This window comes from Besnoitia besnoiti, chromosome IV (genome assembly GCF_002563875.1).
Source record: "Besnoitia besnoiti strain Bb-Ger1 chromosome IV, whole genome shotgun sequence".
Classification (NCBI taxonomy): Eukaryota; Apicomplexa; class Conoidasida; order Eucoccidiorida; family Sarcocystidae; genus Besnoitia; species Besnoitia besnoiti.
Window position 1 is genome coordinate 2,265,034 of NC_042359.1, and position 14,963 is coordinate 2,279,996.

The 14,963-nt window shown below is 54.7% G+C and overlaps 3 protein-coding genes and 2 non-coding genes across 5 annotated transcripts; all 5 read right to left on the reverse strand.

Moving 5' to 3' along the window:
- Positions 1-106: 106 nt before the first annotated feature.
- BESB_054410 (PHD-finger domain-containing protein) lies at positions 107-856 on the reverse strand (the record flags this gene model as incomplete). Its single annotated transcript, XM_029363876.1, has 1 exon — positions 107-856. The coding sequence occupies one exon, from the start codon at positions 854-856 to the stop codon at positions 107-109; it is 750 nt and encodes a 249-aa protein (XP_029219799.1).
- Positions 857-4,126: 3,270 nt separating this feature from the next.
- BESB_057880 lies at positions 4,127-4,210 on the reverse strand. Its single transcript has one exon. It is a non-coding gene; the product is annotated as a tRNA-Tyr (tRNA).
- Positions 4,211-5,827: 1,617 nt separating this feature from the next.
- BESB_054420 (actin-like family protein) lies at positions 5,828-9,466 on the reverse strand (the record flags this gene model as incomplete). The annotated part of the gene is made up of 7 exons (XM_029363877.1): positions 5,828-5,887; positions 6,121-6,196; positions 6,687-6,760; positions 7,080-7,161; positions 7,824-7,915; positions 8,572-9,105; positions 9,284-9,466. 7 exons carry the CDS (start codon positions 9,464-9,466, stop codon positions 5,828-5,830), a joined length of 1,101 nt encoding a protein of 366 aa, XP_029219800.1.
- Positions 9,467-9,978: 512 nt separating this feature from the next.
- BESB_054430 (actin-like family protein) lies at positions 9,979-12,581 on the reverse strand (the record flags this gene model as incomplete). Its single annotated transcript, XM_029363878.1, has 5 exons — positions 9,979-10,296; positions 10,799-10,943; positions 11,135-11,231; positions 11,642-11,693; positions 12,234-12,581. 5 exons carry the CDS (start codon positions 12,579-12,581, stop codon positions 9,979-9,981), a joined length of 960 nt encoding a protein of 319 aa, XP_029219801.1.
- Positions 12,582-13,753: 1,172 nt separating this feature from the next.
- BESB_057890 lies at positions 13,754-13,826 on the reverse strand. Its single transcript has one exon. It is a non-coding gene; the product is annotated as a tRNA-Val (tRNA).
- Between the last annotated feature and the right edge of the window lie 1,137 nt (positions 13,827-14,963).

Sequence of the window (14,963 nt, forward strand, 5' to 3'; positions counted from 1 at the left end):
AAGAAGGGAGAGGAAGACGGCGAGACGAAAGAGGGTGAAGACGACAGAGGCTGCGCCAGCGACCGAGACAGTGCAGCAGAAAGGAGCGCCGCCGCCGACGGGTTCGTCAGGGCCCCCGACGAAGCCACGGCCGTGAAGTTCTCCAAAAGACTGTTTGGGGTTGGGGCCGCGACCGCCGCCGGCACCGAGGCCACGCCCGGGGGGACGGCGCCGGACGTGGACGCCGACGAGGCGTTCGCCGGAGAGACGGTCGCGGAGCCGCTCCCGAACGCAGCAGGCCTGGGCGAAGAGTCCCCGCGCGCAGAGGACGGGGAGGAGCTGCAGCGAGGCCGAGCAGCGGCGCCGGCCGCGTCCTCGGCGGACTTCGGCTTGCCCCCCCCGAGGAGAGCTGCACGCCGGCGGGCGCAGCCGCAGAGCCCACGAGGCGCAGGGGATCGGGGACTGGGAAGCCTTGGGAGTCTTTTGAGGCCGCCCGGGGCGCGTCGGCCTCGTCTAGCCCTCCAGCAGGCGACTGCTGCGCAGCCGCCGACGCTGCCTGCTCGCGGGTTGCATCCGCGCCTCCTGCCGGTTTCGAGCGAGAAGAGGCTGAGGCAGTCGGTGAATAAGACGAAGAGGGCGTCGCGGCGCGCGCCGCAGAAGCGGAGGCATCCGCCGACGAGGCGGCCGCCGAGGGCCCTTCCGCCGTGGCGTCTGGCGACGACGCGGCTTCTTTAGAGGCGAGACCAGAAGACAAATACGAGTTGTTCAGAGAGCTGTGCGCAGCCACGGACGTTTCCGCGGACGACGGGGAAGCAGCGCCCTCGCCGCGGCCCTCGCCTGCAACCTGTGCGGGGCTCGCGCCCCCAGGGGGCACCATGCTGCCGAGCCAGAAACAAAAAAGAGCTCTTCCTGCGAAAGCGGATTCAGACGACGGGGCAAAGGGCGGGGCGCGACTGAAGCGCTGAGCTGCAGGGAGGCAACGCGGAACGTCGCATCGTCTCTACAGCCGCCCGCGCTTCTCCGCATCAGCCGCTAAGGGCCGCGCGACTCCCCCAGGAAAACCGCTGGCGAGCGGAAGGGAACGAGTGAGCTGGCCGCGGTGTCAAATCCCTCAGGGGCAGGATTCTCGGTGCGCAGAGAGGAAAGGCCGTCAGCAACTTCCTCACCACCGTTGAGCGTCGAAGGCGAAAAGGGGGATTCTTCGGTGCTGCAGACGCCGCCCCATCCCTTCCTGACCTGAAGAAGAGCCCTCTGACCTTCGCATTCAAACACAGGCAGTCGACTTGCCTAGATGCGAGACAGCGTGGCTCGGGTGCCACAGAGGAGGCGTGAGACGAAGGACAATGCAGAGGAGACAACTGGACGAGGCGGCAGACGGAGACAGAAAACGATAGAAAGCGACGTGACCGACTAGGAGCGACAAAGAGAAAAATAGAGAAATGAGACGAAAAAGGAGAGGCAGAGACAATCGGGGCGAGACGACTTGAGGGCAGCCGTCGGCGTTGGGGCCGATGCAATGCCCCAGCGAACGCGCCGCGAAATCCCGCGAAAAAGAGTCCGCCAGCGAAAAGGAACGATTGAGGAGAAAGAGGAGGGGAAAGAAAAGGTACTAGCGAACACACAAACGACTCCACGCGAAGATACGAGGGGCGCGGCCGCTGAGCCGCGTTCAGCGGAGCGAAAGAAGAAAACGTGCAAGTCGGCTAACAAGGAGACAGGAGCGATGAACGTGAGCGAAAAAAAAGCTGAAAAAGCCCGTCGTGACAAACAAAAACCCTTACGAAAGAAGGAAATCCTGCAAGCTCAGGCCGGGAGACGAAGTCCTTGAGCGCTGCCCCGCGCCGTCGTTGCTTGTTAACGGGGGAAACGCACGGAAAGGAGAAAGCAAGGAATTGGTCATCTTCTTCGCACTATTTTTGGTTTTTCTTGAGACGAAACATAAAGTTTGTCGCGAGAGAAACCCCTCGCCACTGCAAACTTTCGACCGGGAGATTGCAGACAGTCGAGAAAAGGAACGCAGGGGGGCGAAAAAGCACGATTCAGCGCGGATGTAGGTTCTTCTCCCTCGAGCCTTGAGTTTGCGAACGGATGCATTTAATTCTGAATTTAACATTCATGTCGCTCACAGGCTCGTTCCGTTGATGCCGACGAAACAGGGGCAAGGAAAGTGTCGGAGCTTGCGCCTAGTAGTAGTGGGGCGCGCCTGTCGAATGTTGGCAACAGTTCGTCTGGCATCTGTGAATTTTTCGGCACCTGAATTTCTAGTGAAAAAGGCTTATACGGCTCCGCGCCGAAACCCAGCATGATCGCCCTGAGTTTGCACGTCTGGCACCCTTGTCGGGAAAGCTCAAAGCGCCTTCCTCAATTCAAAATCCGTAACGTGACAAAAAAAAGCAGAAAAACGGTTACCAAGGTGAAGCGCGACTTCTTCGCCACCTAGGCTCGCGCTCCGCGCGCGCAAGAAGTATGCTTCAGGCGTCACCCGATTTGCCTGTTTGCGTGGCTCGAACCGCGCACGAGAAAAACACGGAGGAGGCGCAGCGCCTGAGAAAACGATGCGTGCCTCCCCAGCACAGGGTTGCCTTCGACTCTGCTCTGGGGGACACTCTGGAGGAAATTTCGTCTGCAAACACCTCTCTTTGTCACCAAAAACAGAAAAACGACCCCCGCGAGGCCGCGCGCCGCTCCTCCAGTGTGACAAACCCTCCTCCCCCTCCCCCCCCCACCTTGGCACTAAGCCGGCGACATTCCGATCTACTCCGCACTAAACAACTTGCCCTGTATCTTTGCACGTTACAGGGCCTTCGCCAGAAGCAAAACAGAACGTGTCAGGGTTGAGATGGATGTAAAACAGAGGCAGCTGCAAGGCAAAGAGGATACGGACGACCCCGTCAACAATGAAACCGCATATACGCCGAAAGGCGCGGGGCCGATGGCGGCACAAGACCGGTCCTCGGCTGTGACAAAAGAGGGACCTTGGGCGCCAAGCTCCACCCCCTAACGAATGCCGAGACAAGAAACTCTGATGCGTGTGTCGGTCCAAGACGACATCCACATCCGCTCACAGGCCACGAGGTTTCGCTGGCAGCCTTTCAGCGAGAACGGTGCCTTCTTGCTTAACAAATGAGAGACCTCGAGCCTGAGCTGGGCGAGAGGCGGGGGGGCTCCTTGTGTGGTGACCGCTCGATTTCACTCTGGACAACAGCCTCTTCTGATGTTGGTTTTTGCGGATGTTTTCAGAAGCCCCGATAGACTGAGAAACGGCCCGTCCACTTTGAAGGGTCAAATAGGGGCGGGAGGTCCGCGGGTGAAAGTACGGACTCGCCCCAGCTAGGGCGAGGCGGTCAGCCCCCTGGAGCAGCAGAATTCGGAGCATCTGCCCTCCCCACATCCGTGTATTCAAACGTACTGATACCAGATACGTGTATACACGCTCACTTCCCAGCATCAGGCGGAATGAGCCTGTAGGCAAAGAAAGACAGCCAAGGGGTCCTCGAGGTCACGCCGCAGGTGTCAGCGTGAACCAAGCCGGCAACATGACGCAGTTAGATCTTGTGTTCGGCCGTTCGATAACGTTTCGCAAGCTTCTCCCTAAACCCTAAAGAGAATGTGGCAGCTACCATTCTGCACTCTTGTCTTGTGGCCGCCCACTCTCGCCCTGGCACCGAGCGCGGCACAGCCAAGACCGAACTCGATATCAGACAAGTCGGAAATCCAGTAGCACCCCGTTATGGGCGTACTCTGACAGCTAGAAATCAACGGGGTCCTTCGAAATCGACCACGAAGCTGCAGCTTACTTCCTACAAAGCCACGGTAGCCCACACAGCAAGGCTGTACCTGCCGCGAGCCCGAAGTAACCGGAAAACGGAAAAAAGGGGATACAAAACACTGATAAATCGGGCGAAACCTACGTAAACATGGAGATTTATCGGATGCTTTAACGGCCCTTTGTACCCCACGTAAGTGTCACGTCGCACCGGAACAGTCCAGCCTTCGATATGCAGGGTCACTTGTTTGACATGCCACGCCAACGAAACTACGGATTAAGAATCAATCGGTACGAAAGAAATGTCTTTCCACGTGTGTCTGAAGAGCTCATCTCCTGGACCATTTATGCGTGAGGAGTTTGCTGGCAAAGAGCAAAAAGTCCGGTGACCCGGAATCGAACCAGGGACCAACAGATTTCCGCGTCGTCTACAGTCTGCCGCTCTACCAACTGAGCTATCACCGGTAAGCGCTGGTTGCAGCGAACCTCGATCGGCCTGCTACTGAAGATGAGGCGTTCGATCGCCTTCTCCGCGAGTCTGGCAGCACGTTCGCTCACGGAGCCGTTGCGATGGCATCCTCCCTGCGATTGACGACCCAAGCAACTCCACGCGACATGAGAAGGTGGCAAATCTTGAGCGTGATGGGTTTAAGGCACTGTCGCTACCACTGCTTAGAAACAACTAATGCATAAGCTTTCCAGACCTACTAAGCTTCGAGCCATTGCGTGCGTATCCGGAGATGCTTCCTAAATGGCTATCTATAGGCACGCCTTGTGCCTGTATGAACACGCGAATGCAAACAGGCGACCTTAAGCGGGATTTGAGCCGTTTGCAGCTGAAGCATCTACATTCCGCCGATCGTATAACCTGGTGCGCACCGAAGGCGGTCGCGAGTCGATGAAGTGTTTCCGTTGAGTCCAGGCTTTTGGAGGAAATCAATTAGGAGGAGGAGGATTATATAATTTCACAACTAAACGAGGGTTTTGTGTGGATAAAAGTTTTTTAAGTCGGGTGCAGATTGAGATGAGATCAATAATAACTTGAAAATATCCTATAGTAAACAGCGGCTGCAACTATAACGGTCCTACGGTAGCGGAATTCATTGTCGGGTAAGTTCCGACCCGCGTATTTAATAAAATTAGTATGCTTCTATAATATGGCTTTAATTCTTTTCTATTAAATCACACAAAGTTTTTAATTCTGACTATTAATTTTTTTTTAGTATTTCTTTTATAGATAAATTTAAACTAAAAATCAATAATCTATCTAAAAATGTATTTTCAAATCAATCTTGTAAACTATTTCTTGCAAAACAATTGTCCGATTTACAATTAGAATTTCTTTTAAATTGTAGGCAGCTCCAAAAGTCTGATCCTGGTACTAAAATGCTACATATTGGAAATAATACCGAAAGTTTTGTTATTTTGCAAAAGTGTTGTATTATTGTAGCGCTACATGCAACGACAGATCTGTGTTTTCACGTGCGCATGCCTTACGCATATATACGGTCAGCCGTCGTGGTGTGAATGCCACTCAGAAACTCGAAAGCCTTCGCAGTCGCGTCCTGCTACGGTGAATGTGTGGCTGTCTGTTTTCCCTCTAAGGCTCTTCTGGCGTTTCGCCATATTGGATTAGATTCCGGTGGATGCCTCAAAATCAAATAAATAACCTAGCGTTTTTGGGCACACAGCTTGACCTCGCAAGCTCGTCGTCGAGACAAAATGAACTCGTAGACAGAAAAAGTGCTTCATTTATGGAGAACCGTGGGGAAGGCGGCAAAAAGCCTCCTCCGCGTCTTCGAAGATGAGAGCGCGAGGCGAGCATACCCCACCCGGTTTCACCACGCTAGGACGTACAATAGAAAAAAAATTCAAATGCGTTGCCGCTCGACTGAACCGGTCACTTGCTCATGCCAGCCGAACAAAACAGTTCTCTGGGTTCACTCCATGACACATGCAAGCGCGTCCATACACCAACACGGGCCTCTCTATAGGGCAGATTTATAATGATCGATACATATATAAATGCATATTTGTAATTATACCTATCTATCTATATATGTATAGCGTGGCTTGTGGTTGTCATCGTAGTCGACCTCTGACGCTGAAGCGCTCGAGAAACGAAGTCCCGTATTCCTCGTACTGCAGGGACACGTCCCGAGGCACATCAACGGAGAAAAAAGGATACAGAGACTGCGCGCGACAGAGAGAGACCGAGCGGAGGCAATTCGACGCGGTAAAAGCAAGGGCGACAGGAAGCCGCGTACCAAAATTGTATAGCTCACATCGATTATACAGAGGCACGACTGCTCCAGAAAAGAGGGAAACTCGAGACACGCGAAGAGAAACGAGAATACCTGCGACGCATGCCCTACCTGATGGCGACTAATGTGATTGAGGTCGAACTGAGGCCCAAGTGCAAACCGAAAGCCTCCGGCAGCAACGGCGTGCCTGCGCCGTACAGAATACACCAGAGAATATAATACAGCGAATACCGCCTAAAAGACACACGTATATATACACACTGAGTACCGCCTGAAAAACACATGCATATATATAAATATACATATACAGATACGATGAGCGAATACATGGGTTCGCATCAAGCCCACGAGAACGAAGGCACGTGCAGCACACGTACTGCCGTATGGATTTGTATATATAGAATGTATATATGCATGTACGCAGATATATATGTTCATACATATATATGTGGGTACGTATGAGTCCGTCTGGCAATACATAGCTCTGGATGAAGTAGAAGGGCGCGTGAGGATGAAGCTACTCTGCTGTCGCTGCCCACTTGCACGACAACAGACACGTGCCCGTTGTCCTCTTCGCAGCGCATGTGAGCAAGTGAAAAAGCATACTGCGCGGCTCCTCCCCAATTTTCATACCCCATTTTGAGTGAAACGACTCACTGATCTCGAGAGCGACTTACAGCTGCAGCGCAGAAGGCAAGGTGTGCACCCGCGGGAGGATCGAGCTGTGCGCCTTCCGCCGGCGAATGAGGTTCTACGGAAGATAAATAGAGCGAAGCGACGAGAAAGAAGGCCACCAACAGAATCCCGCTTGGCTGCCGCAGTATCGTATTTCTGCTAACGAGATTCTCAAGCCACGCTGCGTCCCCAAGAGGACACAATCGCGCGGCCTGAAGGCGCAGGCGCCGGCGTCCTCACCTACTGTAGAAACATACACTTCTCGCTTCTTTTCTAGGAGAGAGCGTGTTTTTCGAAACGCTACAGACGCGCCCCCGCGCCTCGCTTCGCGCCCATCCGCCTCTCTGGTAACTGTCCTACCAACTCATGTTCTTTCATGTTTACATGTGGCTCACCGTGACTTCCGCTTGGAGTCGCGCGGCCAAGCCCGGAATCAAGGATGAGCCCCCGACGAGGTGAATATTTTCAAGAAGCTCCCTGAGGCACGCGCCACATGCGCTTATCCTTCATGGAGTACTCGCAAGTTTTTTTTTTCCAAATTGGCTTGATGCAAATCGTAAAATCTGCGCATGTCGGACTGACATTTTACCGCGTATACATATATATATAAATATATATATATATATATATATGCATCAAAGATATATCTCTCTCAGGCTTACACTTATATCATGTTTTCCTATATAGACCACAGGGCTTCTGAGGCTTTCAGAACATGCCAACGGCCCGCAGCCCACGCCGCACGCGAATACTCATACAGGTACATACATATATACAAATATATATATATATATCTGTTAAGACATAAAACCTTATGCATTCACATATATCGCGTGAAGACGCGTGTCTGCATCTGGAGGCCACCGATTTCGTTCGAACAAGAACCTAGTCGTGCCCACACATATATGCATATATATGTATATACATGTATGTATCTGTATGAGCCTGCATATATATACCGCTGGTACATAGGTTCACTTTCGAGGTGTTTGTATATCGACGCCTGCGCAACTCTGGATGGATGCAGGCGGCACACACTGTGCGGGGATGCGCAGTCACGCAGAGAGCTTCAGTTGAATCGAGGAGCCGGATGGACTCGCTAACGAGTTGGAAGACTCCGGCCTCAGTGCTGCGCTCACCGCTGGAGGTCGAGGCCGCACGCCTCGACGACGGACAGAATGGCAACCGGCAGCGTCATCACGTCGAGCTCGTCCAAGCCTCCATTGTGGTGCTGAAAATCGACAGCAGTCACGCGAGTTCGCAGTCACAAGAAGCCTTAAAGGCCCCCCTGTTCGGGCCATACGTGAGCGCTGACGCCGGGATCCGCGTCCTCAACCCCAGAGACGGGCTCTAAATTCTGAACCCTAGACACGCGAGGCACGCGCCCACTGAGACGCTCGGCAGCCGCCCATCGGCGGCCGCGAATGCAACAAGGAACCAGGCAGCAACCCCAACGCGCAGAGAGAGAGGAGACGGCGCTGCAGCACTCTCTGCAGCAGCGCGCCTCTCGGCACGAAGGCGTGGCGCGACGAAGTCCTCGCGCGCCGTTCGCAAGGTGGAGAGGAGACAGGACGCTCTATAGAAGAGAGAAGGATGGCGCAGAAGCGTGGGCGGAGGCGATGCGGGTAGCTGCCGCTCGATGAACTCTGGGGGGGGGGGGGGGAGGCTGTCGCGGTCGCTTCTGGCGCAGCTCGATTCCCTCAAGGACGCGTCGAGCCAGTTAGCTACAGCTGCGTCGCACGGCTGCGCGTGCGAAGCTTCGCCCAAAAAAACAACTGGCCTCATACCCCTCTGCACGCCACGCATAGAGCAGGAGCGGCGTGGAGGTGCCGCAGGCAGTGGCCTCGGGTTTCAAGACGCCCGCCTTCGCCTCGCCTCGGGACTTACGCGGCGCCGGTGCTCTCTGAGAAGCGTCGCATCGAAGAAGAGTTCCGCGGCGAGCACGCGCGACGTCGTGAGGGAGTGGAAACTCCTTTCCTTTTCGCGCGTCTCCGCCGTCCATTTCTCGCAGCAGCCGCCCGCGCCAGGCGACGCAGCGGCTGTGCCCCCTGAGGCGCGCCGCTCGCGGGGTCGGTGTCTTCGTTGAAGGTCACGCGACGCGGTGGCGAGCGACGCGACGGAAGCTCGGCTCGAGGATCTCGGTGAGGAAAACTGAGAATCCACGAGCCGCGGACACTTGTACGCGTACGCAGTCGACACCGGCGAGTGCGAGTCGTCCCCGCTCTCGTTTGCTTCTCCCTCGGCCCCTGCCTCGCCGGCGCCGCCCCAGGCGCTCGTGGGCAGTACGTACACCGAGAACTTCGCCGGGCGCGCGGCGCAGAACGCGACTTCTGCAGAGAGAACTGCGTGACTCGCAGAGTCGCTCGCCGCGGGCGCTGTGACGCAGTAGGCAAGTTGCTCCTTTCCCTCGCGCGCGACGGCCTGCAAACACAATGACGGAGAGCGCGAGTGGCGCACGCATGTACGCTTTCTCCTCTGCGCCTGCCCAGCGGCCTTCTCAAGATTCCTCCAGGCGAACGGCGGAGATCTTCCTGCGAAGGAAGCACCTAGAGCCGGAGGAGAGAGACACACACGAGAGAAAGCCCCAGTCTGGGCTTACCAGCGAGACAGCGGATCGTCGCAGCGCCGCCGCCCGCGTCGAGTCGTCAGCCGCTCTGCGCGAAAGAGCTTCACCAGCCTCCTCCTGGATGACGTCGTCTCGCCTGCCGCCGCCAGCCCCTTCACCAACCAACGAGGAAGCACACGAGCAAATAAGTTTGACCTCAACTGCATCCGCGCACATCCACGCGACAAGCAGAGGCGCGCGACAGTCCCGGTCGCACAGGCACATACGTATATGTATATACATGTATATTTAAATACACATAAATACACATACGCGCACATGTGTTGGCCAGACACGCAGTAAGTACACGGACGTCGAGTACCTATGGTCCTTTACCTAATGCCTTGAAGTAGCCATATACGGATACAACTCTCGCGTTTGGAACAGTGTTTCTACACGTGCTAAGAATGCGCCAGCACTGCCTGAAACCACATAGAAGTCTCCTGGGCTGCGAGAAGGCGGCTCGGGGGTGACCGTCGGCGTCTCTTGCATGTTGGCTTCGAGTCGCATCTGCCACTCTTAATCGTAAATCATGAACAGACGACGCTCACATGCCCCTGAGCGCGCATGTGTCGATGCGCACTGCGTGGGGACTGAAGCCAGCACTGGAGAAGCGGAGGGCTGCGTCGAAGTCGCTGTCTCTGTCGTGACCTCTCATCGTGGCGCCTGGGTGACTGGCTCGCAGCGCCCTAGAAGGCGGCCCCTCCCTCACCATCTTTGGCTTTCGCGCGCGCGAGCTGCTGAAGCAAGTCGTCCTGAACGACTCTGTCGAGGTCGATGCCGCCCAGCGGCAGCTCGATGGCGACCCCGGAGACCGAGAGGCCCGACAGGAGCGGTGAGATGCGAGATGTCATCGCGCCGAGGTCCACAATCACTCCAGTGAAGTTCTGCATCTGCTGGCAAAGCCGCAGCGCAGCCTCGGGAACCGGATCCTCGCCGCGGGCCTCGCCAGCCAGACTCGCGCTGGGGGCGCTACAGCCGCAGATCGCGAGCGCCGACAGCAAGTCCTGCAGCCGCCGAAAGGCACCACGGAAGCGCATGCTGAAATGGAAGGAGGGAAGAGACGATTACAGAGCCACGCGACGACGCGCCCAAAAGACTGACGCAAGGAAGGCTGACTTGAGCCGCCGTCGCACGGCGCCGAAGTCGCGCTCTCGAGCCCGACGGGCCAGAGTACGCAGACGCATACGCCGACTCGTGCTCATTCATGTAAAATCCACCTCTATACTTTATCTGTCTGCCAATATATGTGATTGTATATATCTTAGACATACCTACAAAAATATTTATACATATATAGTTGAGCCTACATGTGCACGAGGGGTAGTCTTCTGTTACAGGCGGCACGACTCCCTAAGCGAGGCGCACCACAAAAGTGCATCTATAAAAATTGATATAAAAAATTAAATATATATATGAACGTGTAGGACATTCGAGAGCGGCAAGTGGGCGTGCATATATATATATATATATATATATATGTATATTTCGAGAGGGCTCTGTGCGGACCTGGTCTACGTTTAGGAATTGCTCGGCGCCGAGCAGCTCAAACACGATTTCGCCGAGTCGGGCAAAGTGCGACGGCGACCGGAGGCTGCTGGTACACGAGAGTATGCGCTTCACTCCCTCCGCGTAGGCGTTGCTGATGCCGATTCTGCAGCGACAGAGAAGCGAAAAAGCAGTCTCGAAAGCCGGATGGGCTCAAGGCGCGGGAAAGCCGCGAGGAAATCCGAAGGAGAGAGAGAGAGATATGCTCTCCAACCGGGTGCTGTGCACGCGGGACTCGGCTGCGGCATCGATGTGTATCAGCTAAAACAGGAACGATTTTATCGCCTTCGGACTTACGGCATGACATTCTCAAAGGTGTCAACGAGGGCCTCTTCGACTTCTTCCCAGTTCTGCACTGCACCGCGCTCGACACCGCTCATATAGCCGCCGTCACCTGAAGGGAAAACGACGAGCGCACCCCAGGAGAGAAAGAAGCTGTCAGCTCGCGAGTCCCGCTGCGAGCGCTGTCCTCGTTTGAAGTTCTTTCAGCTTCAAAAACAGACTACAAACTGAAAGCGCAAGAGTGGACGGATGCAGCGAGCAGAGGCGGTAGCGAGAATGATAAATCCAGAGGCACTCACCCAAGGGGAGCACGAAACAGTGCGGAGAGGAAGGAGGCGAGAGTCGCCGCGACACCGCAAGGCCACACAAGCAGAGACGCGCCACGCAACAGAATCGTCGAAGGCGCATCAAAGAGTGAAAACGAAGGCTTAAAAGCGCAGGGCGATGCAGATGCGAATGAAACCACCAAAGGGGAGAAAGGCGAATGCAGGACGGAGAGAGGGAAACGAAGGAGAGACGAACCTGACCAGGGCCGCCGCACACAGGAAGGCAGCACGCAGCTTTGCTCTTCATCCTGAAAGAAAAGAGGACATAATCGTGGACATGCCGTCGCAGACTCTGCAGAGGAAACGAGGCCGGCGGGCAGGGAAACACAACTTCGTCGAAAACAACGAGCGCCCCTGAAGTCAGCACCACTCGGCATTCAGTGCCTGCAAAGTGTCCCTTCTCGTTGACAGCGTGCATCGCTGCTGCAAGTTCAAACTGCAGTCTCCGGACGCGTGAGATCTGAAACTCCCGACAATGTCCGCTGCGCAGCATCCTCACAAACACACAGTCGAGAGGCAAGCGCGCCGCCGCAACACGAGCTCACCTGTGCAGGTCAAAGCATCAAAGCATGCACACCCATCTATCTATATATAACCGTAAACCCTTTATACATATATATATATATATATATATATATATATATATATATAGATAGATAGATAGATAGATAGATAGATAGATAGATAGATAGATATACAGATAGATAGATACATAAATATATATGGAGGAAGGGAGAAAAAATAGGCAGCTCCGTGTGTAGATTGTGACTCAACGCGCAGTTGTATACCTCGCCTCTGCGCTCTGCAACGTGCGCGCGGAGGTTGTAAGCGCCCAGATCGAAGATGAGAATGGCGTCGTTTTCGAGATTTTTTTTCGGCTTTCTGCTGGACGCGGAGGGCACGTCCCAGCTACATTGCCATATCGATTCGTCTTCCTCGCGTTCGCGGAGCCACGAGAAGAATCCCTTCCGCGGAGCCTTGCCCTCCACTTTCGCGCCTCGGGCCTCGCCGCTTTGCCCTTCTTGTCGCTCGCGCAGCCACGCGAAGAACGACTGTGGCTGCCCCGTAGGCGAGGCCGAGGAGCTCGACGCGAGAGGAGAAGGATAAGAAGAATTTGGTGACTCCGAGGAGGCCATGATCAGAGAAAAGAGGAGAAGGAAGCGAGAGAAATGGAGAGGAGGGGCATTGAAGCCATAGCGCCGACACCGCGGCCACTAACTTGAGGGCGTCGAAGTTGCTGTATGCCAGACTGCGGCGTTTGATTCCGTTTGACGCACGCGCGAAGAACTTCTTTTGTCTAGGGAGGCGTCCGCATGTGCTACGAGGAGACCTCGATGACAGACTCATCAGAACGACGATGAGAACGCCTACACGGAAACTCGTCGTTCGGCGGCAGACTCGCCTGCCTTTAAATGCCCTTACACACAGTCATCTACGCGTGTTTTCGCCTAGCTTTTTGTGAGAAGTAGCAGAGGTGCACAGCAGCGGGAATGAGAAAGGAAAGAAAGACAGAATGGCAGCATTCCGGCTCTCGTTTTTCTGCATTGGAAAATCGCGATGTCTTGTGATTGGCTCAAAAGACGAGAGCAGCGAAGGAAGAGCGAAGAGTCGATGAAGGGGCCTTTTTGTCGTGCCTGCTCCGTTGGAACATACCGAGGACGAACAAAGGATGCAAAGAAAGACAGCGACTCTTTGGTTTCTCCCCTCAAATTCCACTTTAGTTGTGCTGTCTTGTGAGTTTTTTCCTTTATGTGCATGCACCCGTGCATCGAAGTCAGACGCTTGTCGCGTTGCATACAGTATGGCACACCTTCTCATCGATTCTCCATGAATCCAGCTGTTTTCATGCGCCCTACAAATCAGAAAAACGGCAAAGGCGCTCTTGTCGAGACAGCATGAGTCAACACTCAGAGTGGAGCGGCATTCCCTCTATTTGTCACGTGTATCTCAAATGGCGTAGACCGAGTTTTATTCGTGAATCCGCGAGCGCCGCCTAAAAGGTGTACATACACTGCACGAACACATAATACTGAACCCAGCAGACACGATCGCAAAGAGAAAGAGAATGCCTCGTTTCCTAGACTCGTTAGTCTTTCACGACTGCAATGTTAAGGGTCCAGCGTTGAGGTTGCGAGAGAAAGTGGCAGACGACCGCGCTTCCTCCGTTTAGCGAGGTCCGCGTACACGGATACGGACACACCTCGTCTCGTCCAGCAAAGCCCAATTCTGAAAACACTCCATTTGCATCGAAGAGATACAAGTCGTCACGAAAACCCTGGCAAACAAATTCGGTGTGACGCATAAGAAGTACGAGCACCGGGGATCGAACCCGGGACCTCTCGCGTGTGAGGCGAGCGTCATAGCCACTAGACCATGCTCGCTTAAGAGGAAATCGGAATGGCGTGGCGACCCCACGCGCTTTTCCTGGGTTTGCGTTCGCAAGGCAGAGGCTGCTGCAGAGTCAGACAGGCTCCGGAGGACTAGCTTGTGTCGCAGGCGGCACGTCACACGTTACACGATCGGCTATTCTTGATCTCGTTTTCTACTTCGCGCGTGCGTCGACACTGAGATATGTCTCGTGTTTTCGAATGTAGCCAGAACACCACAGTTAATGGTTCCCCTTCGTAGGATGTTATTTGATTCTGACTCTTTAGCCCTCGTTTTTTTCTCCTTGAAGCATACCGGATAGTCTATGACGCAGCAAGGGAGCAGAGAGAGTTTGAGGGCATACGATATAAGGAGCGTCATGATGAGCCTGCCTCTCAGTCTCCATCGTAACTCACAGAAGACTAGGAGCATCGATCCTGGTCTCATTCCTCGCTCCTTTTCCGGAAGCCGATGTAACTATATGTATGGGTGTTGGGGGCTGCGCTGTTGAAAAGGGGATGTTCACCAACACGCATGCACTTCGGACTTCATGCCAGCAACCAAAGCGCAGAGTCAAGAGCTGCCCTCAACTAAGGCAGTCCAAATACAGTTTCGACAACGTGCGTACGCACATAGCCTTGGGTCTCCGCACGCCGACGGACGCAAACGATAAGGGCAGCATCTGTTGATTCTTCGACCGAGGCATCTTGTGTCTGCAAGGAGTATATGCGGCGGCGACACGCGTCGGCAGCCTGGCGATCGGTTAAACGGCATCAGGGTAAGTGAACCCTTCCTGAGTTTGCAAGCGCGGCAGGGAACTGGAGAGCGGCATCCCATACAATAAGTGCATGTCCTGTATGCGCACGTATTCTTTTATTGCTGATTCATGAACAGACTCTACCAAAGGCCTTCTGAAATAACCAGTATTCAGCGCCCACCGTCCACTGGAGGTGCCACTCATCGCTTTGATGTGCAACACGTGTATTCACGGCTGCCTGTCGCTCTGCAGAATTGGCAACGCCAAAAAAAATTGAATTCCGACACTAGGTCCAATGCGGCTGGGCCGGTAGGTAGACCACCGTGTGTCCCTGCGTGCGACTGCTGCCGCGAAGGGGGCTTGCGTTACGAAAACCGAAACCAGAAAAAGCAAT